We start from the raw sequence: 24,927 nt of genomic DNA, 5'->3' as shown, positions 1-24,927 counted from the left end.
TGGGCCTCTGGAACCCAGGTGTGCTGGTTCCATCCACACTGCTACCCAACAGCTCCGGTGAAGCATGGAACAGCAGATTATGAGACCTACAGGTTCAAGCATACAGGATGTCCCATCTATAGAAGTCCTGAGTGGCAAAGCCTACTGTGTTCCCTGATTGGCACAAGAACACTATTTAAGGCCTAGGATAAATACCTGGAGGCTATCTTCACAACTATTTGGGTCCCTGGCTTGCTGCTGCAAACAGATTGTGCTGCGCACTCCTGATACCTTACCTTGCTCCTGGTTTCTGACCCTAGCCCTGCTCTCAACACCTGGCCTCGCTGCTGGACCCCTGCTCTGCTCCTGGCACCTCAGTTCCCGGTCCTCTGCTCCACTTCTAATGCCTCGCTCTGCCTTGGTTCCACTAACCCAGTTCAGCTGGATCATTTGACTTCAACCTGGTGCAGCTCACTGACCTCAACTACGACCTGATCCTATGGCATGACACGGTACAGACTGCTGCTTCTGGCCTTGACCCTCTAGACTGACCTCAGACCATGTTCTCAAGTCCCCTCCAACCCAGGTCTTAGCCTCAACCCTGTACCCCAACAGCTGCGGTCCTGACACCCCAGTCTAATGAGCTTACAGGCTAAGAAATGTTTAGAAATATACACACAAATATACATAGTATGTACTGTACAACTGCTATGTTTTTTCCTAAAGTATGATTTTATACAAGAAATAAGTGATATAAATATGATAAATGGATAGCTTTTGATACTGTTATGTTAATCATAATCCTTTCTAAAATGGCTGACCAAATGACTTGGACATTGCGAGGAAATTATGGATTAAGAAGCCTGTCTATATGCACCTATATTTTTAAATGTTGGTGTGTGTGTTTTCTCTGTACTACTTCCAAAGGAGCAATAAATATTTTCACTTCTCTGCTCCTCATACATTATACAGTATTTAATAGAAACATTTCAGCAACCATTCCATAGACTTAAAAAAAACAAACAGAAAAATGGAAATAGTTCATCAAAACAAAATTCTTAAAACATAACTGTTGCCTTACACAAGAGAAGCAGCATTTCATATTACCCTTATCAGATCCCAGGGGCGTAGTCCTTTCAGGTCTTGCCTTCTTGACTTCTTTGCTTTCTTTAGCATAAAAAACTGAGTGTGCTTTTCCATCTGCTGGTTTGGGACTTTTTGGTGATTTTGCTGAATGTCTACATGAAGGTTGACTTGCACTATGTTTCTCTGACTAAATGAAACATTAAGCAGAGAACATCCAAATGATTAACAGTCTCTTTTATATTAACTGTTAACTATGCCCAAGTAATTTGTTTGCAACTGTGAACATTCAGGATTAACAACAATGCAGTTCAGCATCCTTCACACATATCTGCTTTATTGCTTTAGTTCTTAGAAGGCCTTTTGACTTTGCAAAGGCTGGAAAAGAAAAATAGCCCTTCCACTTGCATTCCTTCACTGCTGCTGTTACAGGGCTGAACAAGAAGCAACAGCTGGACATGGGAGATTAAATGGATTTTATAGTATTAAAAATTACTAAATGGCTTTTATCAATTTTTACTGCACTATAAAGGATATTTCTATTAACCTATAAAGCCTTTTCCATGACCGGACCATGACTGTAATTTACAATGGCAAAAAACTAATCCAAATCATGATTATTGCTGTTATAATGTAGCTTTTCATACTGTTACAGTTGCAATTTTAGATGTGTGTGTCTAAAAATTATGACTATGCTTTTTTCAAAGAAGCTGCTACGTTTCTGTGTGTGGGTCAGATCCCTGAGGATGCTCATTAGATTTCCAATGTAGGCAGGGACATACTATTGAGAAGTTATACTTACATATGTATAGACCAGGGATTGGCAACCTTTGGCACGTGGCCCATCAAGGAAATCCGCTGGTGGGCCGGGACCATTTGTTTACCTGCAGCGTCCACAGGTTCCGCTGATCACAGCTCCCACTTGCCGCGGTTCACTGTTCCAGGCCTATGGGGCCTGCGGGAAGCGGCGCGGGCCAAGGGATGTGCTGGCCACCGCTTCCTGCAGCCCCCATTGGCCTGGAACGGTGAACCGCGGCCAGTGGGAGCTGCAATCAGCCGAACCTGCAGACGCTGCAGGTAGGAAACCGTCCCAGCCGGCCAGTGGATTTCCCTGACGGGCTGCATGCCAAATGTTGCCAATCCCTGGTATAGACAATAAATTTATCTTTATGAGATTTCTAATACAGTAGTCCTTATGTAGTGATAGCATGAAGGTACCAGGAAAGACTAACCAGACTAATTAAAGCTTGCAATTAAAGCTGGTTGAAAAATTTGATGGAATAATTTTCTGTCAAAGAAAACATTTTGTGAGAATGCATAGTTATTAATGAGTTTTTCAACAGGGAAAAAGTAAAAACAATTTAGATTTTCTCATTTCAGTTTCATGAGGTCACAATGTTTCATTTGATAAGGTGAAAATGTTGTGTTTTAACTATCATTTTGATTCATTGCATTTAGACTTTTATATAAGTATGCACATTTAATTTAGACTTTTATATTAAAAACAATGGGTCAAAATGAAAAGATGAAACATTTTGTTATTACAGTAACATGTTTATATCTAAATTAAATGATTCAACATTATCAAAATGAAATGTTTCAAAAGTTCCAAACAAACAGTTTTGGGGGTTTCATTTCATAGGAAACTTCAAAGTTTAGCTTTTTGCTTTTTGTTCCAATCTGGAACAAAAAATACTTTTAAAAATGTTGGCATTTCCCACAGAATGGAAATTCCAGTTCCCAACCAGTTCTACTTGCAACCCCCTTGGTTTTGCCACTTTAAACAGACAGCCCATCAGCTTATCGTGAGCTAGCTTTGCTAAAGCAAACACTGTAAAAAACAAACAAAATAGCACATTTATTAAAAAGAGTTAAGGTGTGGAACTACTCTGCAAAGCTACTGTGAAAATGGTCTTGAAGGTTCCATGTTAAAAATTACCCAATGACTTCCATAGCGAAATCACACCAGCCGTGTGTGGTTTAATGCAGCATAACACAAAATGTCCAGTAAGTTCTTGAAATGTACTGGGGACAACCTTTTGTTTCAGAAGGGAGGAAGTAACAAGGGGGACAGGCATTTTAAACATCATTCTGACTAACAGGGAGGAACTAGTTGCAAATCTGAAGGCAATTTGGGTGAAAGTGAGCAGGAAATGATAGATTCATGATTCTAAGGAAGGGAAGGAGTGAGAACAGTGGAATAAGTACAATGGACTTCAAAAAAGCAGACAAACTCGGAAAATATTAGGTGAAGCCCCATGGGAAGAAAATCTAAGGGGAAAAAGAGTTCAAGAGAGCTAGCAGTTTCTCAGAGAGATTGCATTAAAGGAGCAACAGTACACTATCCCGATGTGAAGGAAAGACAGAAAGAAAAGGAAGAGGCTAATATAGCTCCATCAGGAGCTCTTTAATGGCCTGAAAATAAAAAAGGAATCCTAACAAAAGTGCAGACATGGACAAATGTCTAAGAATGAGTTCAAAAGAATAGCTCCGGTATATAGAGGCAAAATCAGAAAGGCTAAGACACAAAATGAGTTATACCTACCAAGAGACATAAGTCAATAACAAGAAGTTATATAAATACATTAAGTATAAGAGAAAGAAAAAAAGAAAGTGTAGGTCCTTTTCTTATTGGAGAAAGAGAGCTAATAAGGAATGACCTCAAGAAGGCTCAGGTGTTTAGTGATTATTTTGCTTCAGTCTTCATTAAAAAGTTGAATTGTGAACAGAAATTAACAAGAGGGAAAGAACACATGCCAAAATAGGGAAAGAATATATGAAGAATATTTAGATGTTAGATGTATTCCAGTCAGCAGGGGTTGACAAAATTCACCTTAGAGTATTGCAGGAACTGGCTGAAGCAATCTCAGAACTGTTAGCAATTATCTTTGAGAACTCATGGAGGGCAAGTGAGATCCCAGAGAACTGAAGAAGGGCAAACATAGTACCTATCTTTAAAAGAGGAACAAAGAGGACCCAAGGAATTATAGACTAGTCAGCCTAACTTTGATATCTGGAAAGTTACCAGAAAAAATTATTAAACAATCAAGTTGTAAGCACCTAGATGATAATAGGACGATCAGCAATAGCCAACATGGATTTGTCAAGAGCAAATTGTGCCAAACCAACTCATTTTCTTTGTTGACAAGGTTATTGGCCTAGCAGATAGGAGAGAAGCTGTAGACATGGTATGACAATGTCTGTAAGTCTTTTAACACAGTCCCTTAAGACATAGTCATAGGCGAACTAGAGAAACGTGGCCTAGATGAAACCTATAAGGTAGGTGCAAAACTGGTTGAAAGACCAAACTCAAAGAATAGTTGTCAATGGGTTTGCTATCAAACTGGGGGAATGTATCTAGTAGGGTCCTTCAGGGGTCTCTCCTTGTTCTGATACTATTCAGTATGTTCATTAATGGCTTGGATAATGGAGTGGAGGGTATACTTATAAAATCTGCAGATGACACCAAGCTGGGAGGGACTGCAAGCACTTTGGAGGACAGGAATAGAATTCAAAAGGACCTTGACAAATTAGAGAATTGGTCTAAAATCAACAGGATGAAATTCAATAAAGACAAGTGCAAAGAAAAAAATCAAAATGAACAAACTACAAAATGGGGAATAACTCGATAAGCAGTAGTCCTGCTGAAAAGGATCTGAAGGTTATAGTGGATCACAAATTGAATATGAGTCAACAACGTGATGCAGTTGAGGGAAAAAAAACAAATATCATTCTGGGGTGTATTAATCCGAATGGTGTATGTACGACAAAGGAGGCAACTGTTCCATTCTACTCTGCATTGGTCAGTTGGAGTACTGTGTCCAGTTCTGGGCAGTTAAAGAGAATGATGATCAGTGTTCCATGTCCATTGAAGGTAGGACAAGGAGTAATTGGCTTCATCTGCAGCAAAGGGAGATTTTGGTTAGTGTGAAGGGGAACACTCCCCACCAATGCCACCTAAAGATCAGGAGGGGATGTGGCAGGTTGACTTCTTCCCCAGCATTCACCTTTCTTATTACTGCTCTACCCTGCAGTGATCTGTCCTTTCAGTGTTTTAGTTCTCCAGCCAGGTCACATTTTCTAGTCCACCCCTTTCAGGGTATATAGAGAGAGTCCCATAACAGGGAGGTAATCAGGATTAAGCAAGGGATTCAGGGCTTCCCCTTTGGGTTGGGGTCTTGTGGTCCAGACCCTTGCATCTTTAGGGTCTTCCCCCAACTAGGTTCCCCACCAAGAAATGGATTTCCCTAACTGTCCCTCTTTAGAGCTTGGTAAGGGAGCACAGGCCCACCCTTTCCAGTGGATACTAATTCGGAGCCCAATGTTAGGCAGCTAAGTCCTGCACCTTCAGGTGCTATGCAGTTACCTCCTTGGATCACTTCCTACCAGTCCCCGCTCTTCCCACAGGGTAAAGTAAAGAATTAAACACAAAGATAAAGTCTCTAACCTTCAAAGAGTTACAGGTCCAATCAGCTAGAGCTCCTGTGGAGCTCCTTCCCAAGAACTCAGAGTGTCAGTCAGCTCACCTCCACTATCTGCCTGCCACTGAGCTACTCTGCTCCCCTTTCTAAGCTCCTCCTCCAGCCTGTGCAGGCATTGCAGGTGCAGTAGGGCAGGGCCTCCTGGGCCCAGAGGAGCTCCATAACCCCTTGCTCTCCAGTCTGATGTTTGTATACCCCACCACAGTTAGGTATTAGGAAAAACTTTCTAACTATAAAGGTGGTTAAGCTCTGGAATAGGCTTTCAAGGGAAGCTGTGGAATCCACATCTCTGGAGATTTTTAAGAACAGATTAAAGTAAAACTGTCAGAGAAGGTCTAGCTATACTTGATCCTGCCTCAGCACAGAGGGCTGGATAGATGACCTCCAAGGTCCCTTCCGGCCCTACATTTCTATGATTTAAATTTACTTTGTTTGCATGGTTATTGTAATTGCTAGCTCTGAAAACTCAAGCTGGGGTTTCATAGGCTGTGGGGGCAGGGAAGCGTTCTTTAAATAGTGCTTTCAGTAGGGTGAAATTTGGGCCTGCAACTGCAATTTAGGTCAAAATTTTCAAACTTTGTTGCCCAAATCCAGAAATGTGGCCTGATTGTCATAGATGTTCCCAGTGATTGGTACTTGGAAATTGTTTTCACTGCCAAAAATGGTGTGTTTTAACTTGAGTTTGATATCTTGCTGCAAAATTCCTGTCATAACATACTGTAGTGTTTACCTCTATGGACCTAGTTGAGGTAAACGCCAGGTGAGGGAAACAAGGTTGATCTTGATTAGCGACACTGAAATAAAAACTACCTGAGCCTTGACTCGATTAGGATTTTACAGCAAGATAGCTAATTCAAGTTAACTATCTAACTGTAAAAATACACCTTTATTGGCAGTGAAGGCAGACTGAAAATCCAGCCACTTTATTTGGGTGCCTAAATGTGGATTTAAATGCCTAATTTTAAGGACTAAAGTTTGAAAATTTTGGCCTGAGTTAATGATTTGGTTGATGATTTGGGAGCCAGAACAGAACCTTTCTTACTTTCCTGTTGTTATATTGACTTTACTATGACCACCTTTCCTCTTTCAAGTGGCATTCACATATGCATGTATCAATTTACGGTGAGCTGTGATTTTTTTTTTAAAGAAATCTTTTTAAATTACAACATTTAAAACATAAAAGTAAACATTTTCTTCTCATCTGATTTCCTATATTAGGGATTTCACTGTAGAGTAAGAAACACCTCTATACTTTATACCTTTAACATAACAGATATACTGTTGCTTTAATTAGATATGAAAAATGTTACGCTAAAATTACATTTGTAGATTATTTTAAAGCAAATTTGAGAAGAATATATGATTTGTTAAAAATACATATTAGAGAACAGATCCAGAAAAAATGAAGTACTGTATACTTATTAGTGATAATGGACTGTACATCATCTGGAGGTACTCATTCAAACCAGATTTAAAAGATAGTAAAATGTATTGAGCATTCTGTAGAAATGTGTTATATTGCTCTAGAGGTTGCACTTTAGTTCTCTGATGTAACTACAACATCCTGTCAGCTACTTTAATTTGTCCCCTATCCTTTCTTATGCTTGTATTGACATCATTTTTATCTTTTTTGCGGGGAGCAGCGAATGCTTACTTGGTAAGTTAACTAGGAACTTATTTATAGAAAATTATTGTGACCAAGAGTGACACCTTAAAAGGTTCTCTTCAGTTTGGTGGTTCAAATATTCTCTGTTATTGCATCAGGAATTTTATCTCACTAGATCAGCTTCCAACAGAAACTTGTCATTGCAACATATTATAGGGTGTGTGTGTGGGTGGGTGGGTGTGTGTGCGTGAAGCGCATCTATATTTCAGAGTTCCATCACCTCAGCCCAACTCCATTGAGTAGTGCAACAAGTATCTTTCTCAAACATAATACAGAGGAGAAATGTCAATAGAGGATGTTGGCTACTGCTGCTACTATGACTCCAAATACTAAAGACTTTGCAGATTTTATAATATCTACCCAATCTAACTTATAAATACATAGTTCTTTTACTGCTAGTATCATCAGTGCTGCTGGTACATTGACCATTGTTACTGTATAGATCAGTATCACTTAAGAGATTGTCTAACAAATAAAACCATGGCTGTTGGTTGTCACTGGAACTACTCACATTGGTAAGTGCTGTAAGATGGGGCAACAACATGTCACCTAAAGATAGTGTCGACTAACAACGTTGTGCAGGGTACATTTGCTCATTTAATTTCAGACCAAATAATGTACAGATTATTATATTCGGCTAGTAGATAATTGGGCTAGGGCAACATGCATGGAGAACTGAAAAGAAATTGAAAGTCAAATATTTTATTTTAGAATATATTTGTAATTTTTATAGTCTAAATTCCTAAGGATAAATTCACTTTTAACTTTGTTACAGGTAAGATGTCAAAAATCACCTAAGTGGTCAAGTTCAGCGCTGCTGTTAACAGGCAAGCTTCCATTGAACCTCTTCGACAAACAGACCTGTCCCTGTACTGACGTCAGGGAGACAACTCACAATAGTAAGCACTGTGCCCAGTAGTAAGTGTCTGCAGAACAGGACACTTATCAGAGATGTATATACAGTACATGTGTCTATATTGCCATAACAATCCATAAAAATATACATCGTTAGAATACAGAATCTTTCGCTTCTTGCTTACAGTCTCAGTCCATACTGGATTGGAAATGACTGAATGTTGTTAATATCTGATGTCTGTTCCGTGGCCTATCTGAAATTAGCAAGAAGTCTCAGTACAGTTCCTAGTGAAGTATCATAATTGATGCCAATTGTCACCCTAGCTGGCAACCATAATCCAAGACATAAATCAGCATGGGATTTGAACTATTTCTCATTTCTAGATGTAGTTTCTCAGTCGGGTAGAATTATGCTAGTAGAGGCAGTACACGGAAGATTTCATTGTAATTATCCACACTGTGCTTACTTTATACTTAGAGGACTTCAGTTTCCATTGCTTTAAATAAGAACATAAGAATGGCCATATTGGGTCAGATTAAGGGCCCATCTAGCCCAGTGTTCTGTCTTCCAACAGTGGCTGGTCCCAAATGCTTCAGAGGAAGTGAACAGAACAGGGCAATTTATCAAGTGATCCATCCCCAGTCATTCAGCTTTTGCTCTGGCACCTTTTAGGTGTTCTTAATTCACTTAAAAATAAACCCCATTTAACCTATCCATATTCAGAAGTTACAATTACAGAAAAGGAAAGAAAGTGCTAAACATGCAACATTCTATTACAAATACTATACTTATTAATTAATAACACTTATTTCAAGAAACCTAGTTACATTTCAGTATTATTGTAATAGATTAGAACACTCGATACTAAAAAAATAGTGAGTATTTTTCATGCTGCAAAACGTCTGTTAGTCTATAAGGTGCCACAGGATTCTTTGCTGCTTTTACAGATCCAGACTAACACAGCTACCCCTCTGATACTAAAAAAATAGTTTCCCAAGACAGTCTTGGATGAACTATATAGCCACCTAAACAAAGAACAGTAGCAGCCTGTTCTGAAGTCAATCCATCTCCATACACAAAATGACTGAAGGTGCATGCAAAAGACATTTTGCTGTTTTCTCAAGTGAATCTCATCAGAACAGAGATGTCTGTGCTTTCCATCACAGAACATGTATCTAATCTGAACATGTATTAAAATGGAAGATTTGCTAACATTTTAACTCTGGTGTTGCTTCTTTATGATGCTGATTGATGACGAGAATGTTTCACATTTATCATGAGATACTGCCTTGTCCCTGAAATTACTAACCTAAAATGTCAAGTAAGAAGCATGTGTCCTTCACTGAACTTTATTTATATTTTAGGCTTAATTTATTAAACTGCAGTGCCCCTGCTATGTACAAAAAAAATTGCAAAAAAATTAAATCTTACCCTCACCTGAATTTTTCACTGGTTACATAATTTTTCTCTTCAGCAATTTTTGTGAATGAACTAGTTGTTTTTAATAAAGAAGTCTTATATTAACAGGCTTTATTGAGTTTAATTTAGTAGTTACAATCTTACTAATCCACGTCTTTTTTCATTATGTTAAAAATTTTCATATTAACAAGTCAGCTGTACAGCACATGAATGTTGAAAGGTTGGTTTCGATATATAACTTCAGATATTCATCCATCTGAATCAAATAAGCAATCAAGCTACAATTTAACACATTGCAGTCATCTATGATAATAATAATAAGGTAATAATTGGAGATATACCAATCTCCTAGAACTGGAAGGGACCTTGAAAGGTCATTGAGTCCAGCCCCCTGCCTTCACTAGCAGGACCAATTTTTGCCCTGGATCCCTAAGTGGCCTCTTCAAGGATTGAACTCACAACCCTGGGTTTAAGCAGGCCAATGCTCAAACCACTGAGCTATCCCTCCCCCCTGAGCTACATTTCTGCTACTCTTTCAAGCATTCTTCCAATTCACTATAACTGGATGATGATAATTCTATTATTAAACTGAAGAAAGAATCAGCTATATATTAGGTGAATCTGACAAAAACACTGTTTTGGTCAAATAAGATTCATTCTATATTTGAATTACACAAAAATAAAGAACATCTGCCAGAAAAGAGTTTGTGTAAATAAATATTTCCTAAGCACTTCGGGCACTATACTATAGTATAGCATATACTATAATATTCCTTAAATACTGTTACTTGCCTTGGCAGTTCCTCCCATGACTCATCCTCCAAATGTGAATGCATGTGCACGCACACAGATCTTTATTAAAGATATACACAAAAATACCACAAGCTTACGTACATTCTATTTGTTTCCTACATTATAAAAATAGCTACAACGCCTCCCCTGGCACCATTAATTTCCTGCACTATTGATAATCAAACTGGAGTATGCCTGCCCTAATTTACTATGATCTTTTTACCTTGATCCATATTTTTACAACCATACACTTTTCACAGGAGAGCATTTCTCATTCCTTCACTATAAGGACTCAGCCTTTATAACTGATGCCTAACCTCCTCCTTTGCACAAATTATTCAAATAAAAGATATCTTCCTACAGGAAACCCACCTTAATGATTTGGGGGCAGAAAATTTAGGAGGAGGGGCTGAGGGAAAGGGTGTTTAACAATTTCTCCTCCACTGCCAAAAGTGTAGCAATTTCATTTCATAGAAGACTCAAATTACAAATATTAGGAGTAAATAAAGATGAGGAAGGTAGATTTTTGCTGGTGAAGGCTAAGATCTCTTACACTATATATACCTTAATTAACATATATGGACCCAATAAAGATGATCCAAGTTTTTCTTCCAAATTAATTAATATCCCACTAGAATCAATCATAGCAAGAGATTTTAATGAGGTGTTGAACCCCTTTGTAGACAAGCCAGTCAGCCCCAGTGTACACAATCATAGGCTAGAAAAATTATAAGATTGTATAGAAGAATTGGGGTTAAAAGATGTATGGTAGTTACAGAACTCTACAATGAAAGATTTCACTTTTTTTTTTCTTCCCATATGCCGCATATTCACGGATAAATTTCTTCCTGATTTCTACAAATCTGGTGGACTCAGTGCTTAATAAAGAAATAAAGTTTATCATGATCAGATTTTCCCCTCCTGAGACAAACTGGACTCATAAAAGATGGAGACTGAACCCCTCTCTTTTGAAAAATAAACATTTTTAGAAGTGTGTCACAAAAGAAATTAAAGTTTTTCTTCAAAATGACAGACCAGAGATATTCTAATCCATTCTATGGTATACACTAAAAATATTTATTAGGAGCAGGTTCATTCCTACTCAGCAGGTAGGAAGAAAGCTAGCCAGGCTCAGTTATTGAAATTTACTGATCTACTTAAAGCTATGGATTTAAAATGTCCAAACTACCCCACCCAAGAAAATCTTAAAAAATTAATTAATCTAACATATGAAGAAAACAGACTGACTTTAGCACAAGCTGAAATTTTCTCTTTTTAGACTCACACAAACATACTGGGAGTCAGGGAAACCTCTCTCCTACAGATTAAAAGAGAAATATCAAAGGTTCCAAAAAGCATCACAAGGGCAAATCAGAATAAGGGCCAATTATTACTAATCAAAAAGAGATCAGTGATCTATTTTTGAAATTCTGTCAGGCTCTTTACAATAATGATTCACCACCTGACCCAGAAGAACTGAATAATTTTGTTAGAACTCTTAACCTCCCAGAAATCTCAGAAGAGCAGCAGGCCAGGCTAACCTCTCCCTTGCAATCAGAGGAAATAATCAAACCCATGGAGGAAATAAGTCTGGGCAAGACCACAAGCCCTAATGGCCTTCTGATAGAATTCTATCGAAGTTTCAAAGATATTCTGGCCCTAAGCTGTTAAACATTTACGAAGATGCCTTAACGAAAGGTACATTACCTCCTACTATGAGGGAAGCCCTAATTACTGTACTACGTAAACCTGGTAAGGATGCACAAATGTATTACAGTTATAGACTCATCTCTTTAATCAATACTAGTATAAAAATACTCTCAAAAATATTGGCGAAGATGTTTGAAAAAGTAATGAGTGATTTGGTTCACCCCAATCAGCTGTGTTTTATTAAAAAGACATAGTGCAGACAACACGTATCCGTTGATTAATGTTATGGTATTCCATCAACACTCCTGAAATTCCCATGCAATCATTTCACTTGATGCATAGAAAGCCTTTGACAGAGTGAATTGGACATATCTGTTTCTTACCCTGGATAAATTGTGTTGGGGAAATCCTTTATTTCATGGATCAAACTGTTATATTCCAATCCCAATTCTCATATTCTAACAAATTGCACAATATCCCCTCTCTTTGATATGATTCGAGGAACTAAACAGGGATGCCCCTCACCCCCCGCCATGTTCAATGTAACATTAGAACCACATGCAGAACTAATTAGGGAACCAAGGGATTCAAGAGATCAAATCAGGGTCTCCAGAGACAAAAATCATTCTATATGTAGATGACATCCTCCTATTAATTAAAATTCCAGATCAAGCTAGTCCAAATATTGTACAAACAATAGATAACTTTGGTAAATTATCAGGCTACAAGATAAATTGGGATAAGTTGGAAACAATGAAGATCTTATTGGATTTAGCTGGCAGTAGCTCTCCTATCAGGATATTTAGATGGCAACAGATGCACCTCAGATATTTGGACATCCTGTTCCCTAATTAAATTAAAAACATAGTCAAGCCCCTATTAATCATGATTTAAATAGATGGCAGATACTATCTCTCCCTCTTTGGGGAAAAACACATAATCAAAATGAATGCCCTTCCCAGAATCCTTTTTATTCTGAATTTCCTCCCTATCCACATTCCTATTTTATTTTACCAAAATTGACACCATGTTCAGGTCCTTCTTGTGGGGTGCTGGTAACAAACCCAGAATCTCCTGACAAAGATTACAGCTCCCTGTCAAAACAGGTAATTTTAGATTTCTGAACTTTAAACTTTACCATCAGGCAATAATTCTTAGCCAAGAAGCACAGTGGCTCATTCCCTCATGCTATAGAACCCTGGATTAGCTCCAGATGGAAGAGGAATTAGTTGTTTCTTTAGACCTTTCGAATGCACTGCACTGCAGTTGGATTATTACTACTGATTCCCTAAAGAACAATTACCAACTATTGTGGCAGCCAGAAATACATGGCATACCAAGTCTACTAAATCTAAAAATCACCCTCTTCTACATACCAAAGCATCTAGCTGTGGTAACTCAAAACTCTAGAGCAAGCAACCCATCATCTGGCCAGACTGGATTAGGAAAGGGATTTTGACCATCAGTCAATTTATTGAAAATTATACTTTTTTCCCTTTTACAATATTAAAAGAAAGTTTCAGTCTACAGACTAAGGAGTGTCAATATGTCCAATTTAAACATGCCATCTCCCATCTGTTTGGTCCCAATACCTGCGCTACCACTATCCATTTCTCCAAATATTATTCAGATTGCCAAAACCTATGGCAACAGTACATACACACTTGGCCAAGAAATTTTAATTAAACACTGATTCCCTAAAAAAGAAATGGGAGGAGGAACTGGACAAATTATTCCATCTCTGGTAAAAAATGGAAACAAATTTTAGCCAGTGATCTGACTTGTTCCTTGGACCTCCTTTTAAGATTAATCCAGCAGAAAATCATACTGGGAATGCATTGGACCCCTCTCGAACTGTTCAAACCACATGCCACTAAGTCAGATAAATGTAGCCACTATGATTCAGCAGACGCTAATTTAACCCATATGCTCTGGGAATGCTCCTATACCAATGTTTTTGGCAGACTGCAGAGTTAATTTTTTCCTATCAAATAAAATTGTGTTACAAGCTAAACAGGTCATTTTAAACCTAATGAATGTTAATTGGATGCTGAATAAATCTGAACTTTGGCTCAGCAGAGCACTAATAACTTCTAAAAGACTAGTACTACAAAAATGGAAACGGAGACCGGAGCATAGACATCATAAATTTGGCCACTATGAAAAGAATGGTATACCACAACAGAAATACCCAGGAAAAACTCTCAGAGATATGGGATGCTCACCTGGGAATATTTGAATGACTCTATTAAATACATGGGCCTCCTCTTTTTCTTCCCTTTCTCTCTCAACCAACTTCCTTCCCTCCCTGTCTTTACCACCCTCCTCTGAATTTTGCTTCTATTTTTATCTTATTTTAATAAATTTACTCTAGCTTGTTGGATTTTTATAAACGACTTTTGGTTGTTTGTCAACTGAGTAATATAAATAAATTGATTTATATTTTAAACTATTCATATTATATATAACTAAATGTTTCAAGTATAGCTAAGATAAGGTAGCACATGATTAATATATTATGCGAAGTTTATGCATTATGACAAGTTTATATATAGTTTGTTATGTTTTTTCTGTATATATATTTTAAAAATTTAATAAAAAGTTGATAGAAAAACAATAGGTTGTTTGCATCAAGTGTCCAGTGGGATTTACCTTATTCATATTCTATAGATTCTTCTGCTCTGGAGTTTCACATCTACCAGATATTTTCACAACCAGAAAGCATCTCTTCTCATGCTTTACTGCCACAGGTAAATCAATCCATTAATCCCTTCTCCACCCTATCCACATCCATCTTCTTCTGTCATATTAGTTCTGAGCTCTTCATAATTCATCATAATCTTGCTTTCCAAAAAGATAATTCCCAATTCTTTTCTGTAGTTTACAGTCAGAGCAACAATCCAATGTACAAAAAAATAAGTATACTAGGGCTGTAGATTAATCACAGTTAACTCATGTGATTAACTCAAAAAAATTAATCATGATTAATCGCAGTTTTAATCACACTGTTAAACAACAACAGAATACCAATTTAAATTTATTATAAATATTTTGGATGTTTTTCTACATTTTCAAATATATTGATTTCAATTACAACACAGAATATAAAGTGTACAGGGTTCACTTTATATTTTTATTACAAATATTTGCACTGTAAAAATGAAAAAAAATAAATCGTATTTTTAATTCATACAAGTACTGTAGTGCATTCTCTTTATCGTGAAAGTGCAATTTACACATGTTGATTTTTTTTTGTTACATAACTGCACTCAGAAACAAAACATTGTATAACTTTAGAGCCTACAAGTCCACTCAGTCCTACTTCTTGCTCAGCCAATTGCTAAGACAAGCCAGTTTGTTTACATACACGGGAGATAATTCTACCTGCTTCTTATTTACAGTGTCACCTGAAATTTTTTTAATCGCTTGACAGCCCTAAATTATACTATTTGCATCCCAGATCTTGACCAAATCCATCACCTCCATGTTTCCATGCCTATTTCCTATTGCCATAAGAAAGTCGATCAAAATAACAGTAAATGTACCATAATGCATCCCCTGACTTCACTTCATATTCCTTGTTGTCAGTTGGTGTGTGTGTATGCTCTCTCAGTACGCTGTACTAGCCCCGCAGACAGCGGCTCAGCACACCTCGACAGTACCACCCAGAAAGACCACAGATTTGGTTTGATGACAAAGGCACTCAGCCAGGTTTATTGTTAACGAAGCAGGGTCCTAGTGCCCTGGCTCAATGGTTACAGGGACACTAACACAAGTATGCCTGTTATAATGCACCAGCTCAGTCAGCAGCAGGACTTTCCACTGCTCCCAAAGGCCAGACAAAGATGCCCCTCCTATGATTTCTCTTTTATACATTAATATAAACAAGTTACCTATTCCCCCCTGCCGTGGTTAATTACCACCCTACAACTTGTACCTGTTAGTTTGAAAATAACATCTCCATCCAGTGTACTGTCACCCCATCCCTGTCTTACTGAGGGTTGGTGTGTTCCTGTACCATCTCCCAGAAATGTACTTACATGAATATCAAGTACCTAATACTTAGAAGTGCCTGTGTTTTAGCAACACTATAGGCCTGTTTGGTTCAGGGCCTCAGGGTCTCTTCTTCCAGGCCAGGCCCTGCTCTCAGGCTCTCACCTCTGACACTTACACTTCTTTTTTTTCCTTTTTACAATCTAACACACTGAATAAATAATCCCATTTACTTTTAAGAAATATTTTTAACTTTCAACTTTAGGGCTGTTAAATTGTTACGTTTAGAGAACAGATAAAGAGAAAATTTTAAGTCTGCTGTTTTCTTTGCCAGCACCCTCACAGTATGAAAGCTTCTGCAACCTCCCTAGAGTCCCAAACCTGCTGTGACAATACACTCATACATCACAACTCTCACTCAGTCATGGCAGACTCTAGGGCTCTCATCTCAAAAGAAAAGGCAACAATCTCTGAATTTGTGACATCATTGCAGTTATTTCTTGTTACGGTAACTGGTATGCAGCACAAGATGCAATATTGCAATATTAATAGATAAGTTAATAATTCTGGAAAAAAAAAAAAAGGAAAAAAGATCAAAAAAAAATATCTGTACAAAAATCTCTTAAATAGTATATTAGCTCATTTTACTTTTTTTATTTTTTAGTTTTTTTTATTTTATTTAAATTGAAAAATGAAGCAAAAAATATTTAGAGAAGAAACAAAGAGAGAAGAAACAAGAAGAGATACAAGATATATAAATATAAAAATATAAAATGGTGCATGGCAGGTATGCCCAATTTACCCTTCTGTCAACCCTTCATAATACAAGAGCAATAGAATTATAAAACTGATAAAAACCAACCAGCCATTGTTTTACACAACATAAGATCTACAGGTTGATTGTATTGTCATAAGACGCCACTGAAGCCAAGAGTTTAATAGAATTCAGAAGATGATTATTTATTTATATATAGTTTATACGGATAATGAAGGCATCCAGTTACACAATTTATAAGCCAAAAAAAAGCCAGAGGACAAAAAACAAAAAAACAAGACAAACTAAACTGGGTCTATGGTTATAATTGTCCATCAGAGTTTCTAGTACTTTCCTCTGAAGCATCTGGTACTGGTCACTGTCATAACCAGGATGGCAAACTAGACAGATCACTGTGGAAATCTTGAGGAGACTAGTGAGCCTTTGACTCCTAGGAGTCATGCTGCCTCTTGTGAACTTTAGGAGGCTCATTGGAGGCCTCCTGAATCCATACAAGACCTAATAGGTTCCTCAGGGAACCCTCATTTGACTCATTCAATGGACCAAAATATAGTTGTCAACCCCTCTGATCGCCTAGCCCCCCAAATCCCTGCTCTTTCAGCCACCTCTCATTCCACATCCCTCCACCCCATGCAGCTCTCTCGAAGTCTTCAAAAAGAACTCCTTTCCTATAAATTTGGGAGGGCTGAGAGGGGGGGCCTGGATAACAGCAGGGGGCTTAGATGCAGCATAACTAGAGTGCATTATCCTCATCTTGCTCACAGAAATTAACACAGACTTTTACAGGGTACCCTGGAGAGCCACCAACCCAGCATTCCTTATGAGTAATGTTTTTTGTATGTCAGTGCAATGACTTGGACAAATAAGAAAACAGTGCCATAATATTTCTATTTTATAGTAGTATCAACAGAGCTTCAATGTATTTCCTGCCTTTTGAATGTATTAACCATGTAATCATTGTGTTCTCTTAACATAAAATTTTAACTGAATTATTAATCATTATAAAACAGCCAAAGAGACATAGGTGCTTTACAGACATAAAATAAGATGGGTCTCCTTCTCAAATTATTATTTGTATTGCAACAAAAAGAATTAGTATCTGGTCCTATTGTGCTCCAATAGGCACAGTAGGACCAGATACTAATTCTTTTTGTTGCAATACAAATAATAAGTCCACTGATGAGCAGATACTCACACAAGTAGTCCCTGTTTATCAGTAGGAGTGAGACTGTGTTACAATCTAGCTCCTAAGTAGAAATGGTCACTGCTCCTAAGTGCTCACAATCTAAACAGACAATTGACAGTGCTATGGATAAAGGAAGCAATACATTTTTGGTTCATTTTGGGTTTTTTTTAAACCCTATTCCATAGCATGAAGACTCTCCTCATAAAATATCTCATTTCTCTAAATTTAAATAACGAAAAACTGAATCTTCCACTAGGATTTACAAAAACAAGTAAAGTCAAGATGGGGAGGGCAGCCAAAATAGGGATTTAGTAACGATTTTCTTCAACTGGATTAGAATGAAAAAATTTAAAAGATTGCCCAGTTTTAAAATGTATCAATATGTTTTTCATATTTGTCTGCATTTTATCTACTTGATGTGGCAAAAGCCTAAAATTAAGACCATTTGAGTTGAAATATAAATTAAAGCAGATTTCCCATTCTCCATTATGTAATAAGTTATTTTTATCAAACTGTTAATATAAAAACATTTTACTACTTCTACAGTGTTGATTGTACAAAACAACACTAAAATATATTGTAGCAAAAGTATAAAAATTATTAATTTTATTTTTTCACTTACTCTTGCCTTTTTCTTTCTGGGCCTTTTTGGAGACTCACCATATCTGCTAAAAATAAAATACAGTTACCCTAATATGAGTATTTGTCAGTTTTAAACTAAAAAAAAATTACTATCCATGATGATCCATTGCTATTTTAAACATATCTTAAATGAATGCACTACTTATGACAGCCCTAAAGAAAAAACGCCTCCATTTATTAAAAATAGATACAACATGGGCAGCGTATAACACATTGTAAAAGTCCACACAGTTGATGCCAGTTATTAGCAATCCTGATAAAGACAACTTTCAGTTCTTGGAACTTTCAGTTCCAAGAACCAATCATGTTCCATTGACTTTAGTATTAACAGAATTCATATATGAGCAACTCTCATGCCACTTATCGATAACTTTATTAGAAGAGGTTCCACTTGTAATGAATCTGCTGGCTCCAAATGCGGGACCGTACATGACTGTTTGTGTGTCTCCCGGACCTACAGTTAAGGTGCCCAGATAGCAACTGTGAAAAAATCACCCCGGGGTGAGGGGTAATAGGTGCCTATATAAGAAAAAGTCCCAAAAGATGGGACTGTCCCTTTAAAAATGGGACATCTGGTCACCCTACCTAGAGTGAATACACATTACTGCTGTACATGCTTTAGCCAACATTCATAACACACTGCCCAGTGCTGCACAGTTGTGCACTTCGGCTTTGTGTCACGACGTCAAACATGTGGACCTGTCTCACCAGTAAAGCTCAGGTTCTAGAGGTCCTATGAGAGTCCCAGGCTAAGCTAGTGTGAGTAGCTGAGAAGTGTGGTGTCTTTAAAATTTGTTGTTTCATGGATTCTAAAGAACAGTGATGACACTGGACAAATTGTGGTCTTAAAACTGTGTGACATTTTACTGTGTGTGACACACCTGATGCATTGACTGCAAGTATACCAAAATTTCTTTTTTAATTTACCTGTGCCTGTCACATAAACAGTTGGTAGGGAGGGAGGATACAGTCTGACTGTTTTACTTCATTTACTTAACTTACCATTTTACTTCAGAAGCTACACAGAGAAAAATTATAATATTAAAGGAAACAATTTTGTATGTGTGGCTTTTTCATGTTAACGTTGTATGGAACAATAATACAATACAAAAATATGACTATAGTACATCATTGTTCCATACCAGTACATGTATACATCCATTTGAAAATGGGGGCCTTTCACTTATTGGCAACTTTCAGATAATGGCAACTTTTTGCTGGGAACCAAGAACTTGTTTACAACATAGTTTGTAATGTACTGAAATGGGATAGCTTTTATATGTAAGACTGAACTCTCTTGGCTGGACATTCAGACCCACTCACATGTTTGTGATCATGTCTTCCATTAATGGTTAGCATACAAAGGACATGAACCTGAATACTAATGCAACAGAAGATGTCTTATTTAGACCCTGATCCTGCAAACAGATGCATCAGTGCTGACTCTTAATCCCACACAGAATCCCTTAGGTTAATATTTTCTGACTTGATTAGGACTCAGTGCGGGCCTGAGGGTCTGCATCAGTTAATCTGTTTGCAAAATCAAGGTCTCATTTTGTAAGTTATAGGGTCATGTGGTTTTTGGCATAGAACATAGTGAATTTTAATCTTCACTGGCAACCCCGAGTCCATGTCATCACAACTTGTAGTGTAGCTGATGACTGTAAAGTCAGTCCAGCCACAGAATCATAAGCATCAGGGAAAAATCCCATACAGCTCCATGCTCATGGGCCATACCATGCCATCATTTTTTGAGCAGAAGTCCACACAGAAACCAGTAAAGAAGAATTTTGCCCAAAAACTGATGGCACAATTTTCCTCAATATGGTTCAAACCCTGACTTGAAGGTGAAAGCATTCAATTTCCAAGGCTGAAATGGATTTCTGTTAGTGCATTTGGGATTACTGTGAAGTATACACCTGGCCACTAGGAACTACAGGTAGAACTTCAACTCCCTTTACTTTGGTCCCTCAAAAGATCTTCAAATGGTGACAGCTTTTAGTCACTACCACTCTGATCTAAATTGAACTGACTACCTATAGGTGAAAGGTTCTGTATCACAGTGTAAATCCCCCTGAATCATCCAGTCCCTCTCAACGCACAATAATAATGTGAATTCTCTTCATAGATTCTTTTGAACTGGACAGCAGATTCAACAAGTTCCAAAAAAGATTGCTTTAAGTACATGAGAGACAAGGTGAACGAGGTAATATATTTTACTGGACCAACTTCTGTTGGTGAAAGTGACAAGCTTTTGAGGTTACACAGAGTTCTTCTTCAGGTACTTGAAGTACCTGAGGCAGACAGTTTTAACAATACTCAGAAATATAAAATGTCAAAATTCCTTAAAACCTAACAGCATTGCAAATTTTAAAAATATACGGATTATCTACATACTATTTGCAAAATTAGCTTTACAAAAATATTTTTAAATCAAAGTTTTCAACAAAACTACAAACTATTTAAATTACAATATAATCTACAGTTATTCAAATATAAAAAAAATAAGGATGTTTCAGAGGTCCAGTATTTATAGTGCAGGTATTTGTGTTCATTGTATTAGTGCTTATATTTTCCACATGGTTCTTTGAAAGGCTTCAGGGAGCCATTCATTGTGCCATAGCACCACAGAATATTACTATGGCACCATAAATTGCTTCTGGAGATATATTAAGAGATACCAAGATGAAACAAATACATATACTTTTCACTGGACACGTCAGTCCATATGAATTTGAACAGTTAACAGATGCACTAATTAAAGACTACATTATTTGCAATGTAACCAATAACCAGGTCAAAGCGGTCTGTTACAGCTTTCCCCCTATTCCATTTTGTTTCTTACAGCTGTCCCCTTACTCCATTTTGTTTTTGTTCTCCTCCTGTGGCCGCCCCTCCCTGGCTGTTAAGTCGTTTACCAAGAGCCATTGCCCTTCTCAAGGGGATGGCCACTTGTGCTGCGTGCTAAGTGGGACCACTGCCCTGTTCAAAGGGTTGGTCCTGTTATCACCTTGTTAAACCTGGGCTTTGTGTAGGGTAGGCAATGTCCAGAGCTGCAAGACCTAATGTGTTTTTGAGATCCTGGGCATGAGTCATAGGCCTCATGTGCTTTTGAGTCCTGAGGTGTGAACTCACACCTATTGTCCAGGACTCTGCCCAGGCACGTCTCTGTGCTCACCTGCAGTTTTTCCCTGTGTCTCCTCCCCTGTGACAGAGGGAGCCTATCAGGATTACTGGCGGGAAACTGCCTGAGTTTGTCTTTAAAAAACAGGCATTTTGAAACAAATATCAGAAAGGTTCCTGCATTGCTGCCTGGTATGATCAGCCAGGAGTTCTGGGGGGTCCTTTCTCCGCTCTTGTTTTATTTTTGAGCGTACCCCTGTTTTTAACCCCCCCCCTCCCCCACGAAGAACAAATTGCTGCCTGAGAGATCTCCTGATTATCAAGACCATACCGAGCCCTCCTTGCTTCTTCTGATGTTGTTGCTGCTTCTGCCTTTGCTGCTGCCTTGGGGACTGGTAAGAATCCCTCTGTGAAACTTTCTATACTTTTATTTTATTATTTTAGCTGCTGGCTCTGTTTCCCCAGCACATAGACTCAAGCTAAATCTTGGTCTGTGACAAGTTTGTGCCGCCGCTAAGCTCTGCTCCAGTGGGCTTTCCTTCGGGGCTCACTGTTTTCAGCCGTATCCACTGCTGCAGCCACCATCCCTTGGCTTCCTTGGGGGCTGCCTTGGGAGCTGTATCCTGGGCACATACCACTCTGCCCTCTGTAACTTCCCCATAGCATAAGGTGCACCATAGGTTTTGCTTTTTAGTCTAATAAGTCATAGTTTGCTAAGATTGTAGCGCTTGTAAGTTTCACCTACCTTGCTATAGTTTGCTGTTTTGTTGCTCCATATAGTTGCTTGTTATAGTTTTGCTTAGAATTGTGATATTTGTTGTTTTCCCTAGTCCTTGGTTAAGATAGATTTTTTAAAAAGCCATTGCCTGGTTGTATTCTGTACCTGTTTTGTTACTTTGTATAAGCTGCTTGTCATTTTATATAAGTTTAATTAAGTTAGATGACAGATAAGGGTTTCTGCTGTTTGAATTCGTCTTCCCGCTGTCCCGATCTCTCCCTGAACTTTCCCGTATCTGTTTTTCCCCCGCTCCAATCTCCCCCTCTGTGTACTTCTCCGTGTCTCCCTGTTGTAACCCTTTGCTGCTTTTTCCCCCGCATCTGCATCACCCTCCGAACTTCCCAAACCCCTTGCTGCTTCTCCCCCGTGTAACTTCCCAAACCCTTTGCCGCTTCTTTCCTTTTTTTGGGAGGGGGTGTCCGCTCGTTGCTTAAACCTCCCTCTAGCCCTTCTTTACACTTCTCTGCTGCCTCTCCCTGTATCCCCTGTATCCGCTTCTCCGCTGCCCCTCCCCTACCGAAGATCACCATCACACTGCTCCGTTTGTCTTCACCCCGCTGCTCCGCAGCTTCCCTGAAGTGCTCTCCGCTGCTGCAACCTGTTTCTTCCCTCAGCCGTCTCCCCCATTCTCCACGTGCCTTCCCATCGCTTGCACGTTCAGCGCCTTCCCCTCTTGCTGCTCCCAGACTCCCCTTAAGTGCGCTCCAGCTGCTCTTGTCTCCCGTACGTCCAGCCCGCAGGCTCCTGAGGACTGCTCTGGGCTTCACCCCGCAGGGCTTCAGAGTCTCTCACTGCTTCCAGCTGCACTCTCCTCTCATCAGTTGCCACTGATCATTCCCTCCCCTCCCCACTCCTGTTTCTTGACCCAGCCTTTAGGTACACTCTTGCAGATTATCTGCTATCACAGCCTCACAAATTAAGTCATTAATTTTCTTTTATACTGTTACATTGCATAATTTCACTTATCACCCATATTGTATCATTGCACTGTGATTCACAGTTTACTTGTGGTTATAACACCCCATTGGTTGCCTCCACTTTTCTGATATACTTTGTATTGCATTGAAGCTACCATTTTACTTTGCATTTCTTTTGGATACATTTTGCATTCCACACTGTATCTAAAGTTGTTCCTATATAAAGTTGAGTTGCTTATTGACTGTACTGTATCCCATTGTGCTGAACCCCACTTACTGTACCCCACTGTTAGAACTCCCTACACTGTTCAATAAGAACCCCCCCCCATCATTGTCTATTGTAAACACCCTATACACCCCATCCCATCGTATTTCATTGTTAAATTCCCACCACTTCCTTTTTCCTTTAATAAAGAAATTAATTGGCACCCCATCTGTGTGGTAATTGCTCCCCAAGATCCCATATACCTGCAGGCAGGGACAAAAGCAAGGTTATTGAGAGAAATGGATTTGACTTTGCAGACAAAAGATATTTGCAGAATTAGCAAAAACCATGCCTTACAAATGAAAGTGCTAGCAAGCAATGAAAGAACTGATCACACCTAATTAAAAATAGAATCATAGCACTGGAAGGGACCTTGAGAGGTCATCTAGTCCAGTCCCCTGCACTCATGGCAGGACTAAGTATTATCTACACCATCCCTGACAAGTGTTTGTCTAACCTGCTCTTTAAAATCTCTAATGAGGGAGATTACAACTAATGATGGAGATTACAACCAAGATATAAAGACCAACAACAAGCAAACCACAAAGACCAGATTTGATTCCAGTAAATGTGAAGGCAATCACAACATTATGCAAAGATGCACAGCAATTTTGCAAAATGTACATGTACAACCATTTTGCAAAAGTGCGTTGCTCTCTGCATAAATTGCAAAATTGCCCCCATCAAGACATCAATGTGGTAAAACCTTGGTATTTTGGAATTTATGTTCATCACCATATCACAACTACAGGCCTCTGTCTTCCAGTAAAAGTAAAAATCCTAATGGAAAATCTCAGCTGGAAATACAATGCACAGTAAGAGTAATTCTCAAAGAGTCAAGAGGGTAGCCGTGCCGTGTCTGTCTGGAAAAGCAAAAAAGAGAAAGAATCCTGTGGCACCTTATAGACTAACAGACGTTTTGCAGCATGAGCTTTCGTGGGTGAATACAAAGAGTCATTCATCAACATTCTTCTCCCAATCTGGAGAACACTCCAGAAAGCCTGGTTGCCAAAGAACACAATATCAAGTGCAACTAATCCTGCTGTAAATAATCCTGGTCTCCAATAGATGGATTCCTCTTGGACCAGATGTTTTTTTTCAATGTGTTTCCTTTTATTTCTCTCATCCAAAAATGCTGAGGAAGATCAGACAAGACAGAATACAGATGCTACTACTCACAGGGTTAGAACGGGCCTATGAATTTTGGTGGTTCAACATGCTGGTCCAGGCAGCATAAACTCCAGTACTTCTGCCCAACCTGCCAGAACTTTTATCCCAAGAACAGGATCAGATTCTACACCTCAGTCCAAGTCTGAGAACAA

The 24,927-nt window shown here is 38.5% G+C and overlaps 1 protein-coding gene across 3 annotated transcripts in view; it reads right to left on the bottom strand.

Moving 5' to 3' along the window:
• The window catches only part of DCDC2C (doublecortin domain containing 2C), a 113,644-nt gene that overhangs the window by 46,408 nt on the left and 42,309 nt on the right, over positions 1–24,927 (bottom strand). For 2 of the 3 annotated variants that reach the window (XM_039530973.1, XM_039530971.1), the window contains exons 6-7: positions 18,503–18,548; positions 1,087–1,252 (exon numbers count right to left, since the gene is read on the bottom strand). In XM_039530973.1, coding sequence (XP_039386907.1) covers positions 1,087–1,252; positions 18,503–18,548 — 212 coding nt within the window. The remainder of the gene's footprint in view (positions 1–1,086; positions 1,253–18,502; positions 18,549–24,927) is intronic. The other variant, XM_039530972.1, reaches the window with a different exon arrangement.

Source organism: Mauremys reevesii, linkage group 3, assembly GCF_016161935.1.
Source record: "Mauremys reevesii isolate NIE-2019 linkage group 3, ASM1616193v1, whole genome shotgun sequence".
Taxonomy (NCBI): Eukaryota; Metazoa; Chordata; order Testudines; family Geoemydidae; genus Mauremys; species Mauremys reevesii.
This window is presented reverse-complemented; position numbering and strand designations above follow the sequence as displayed.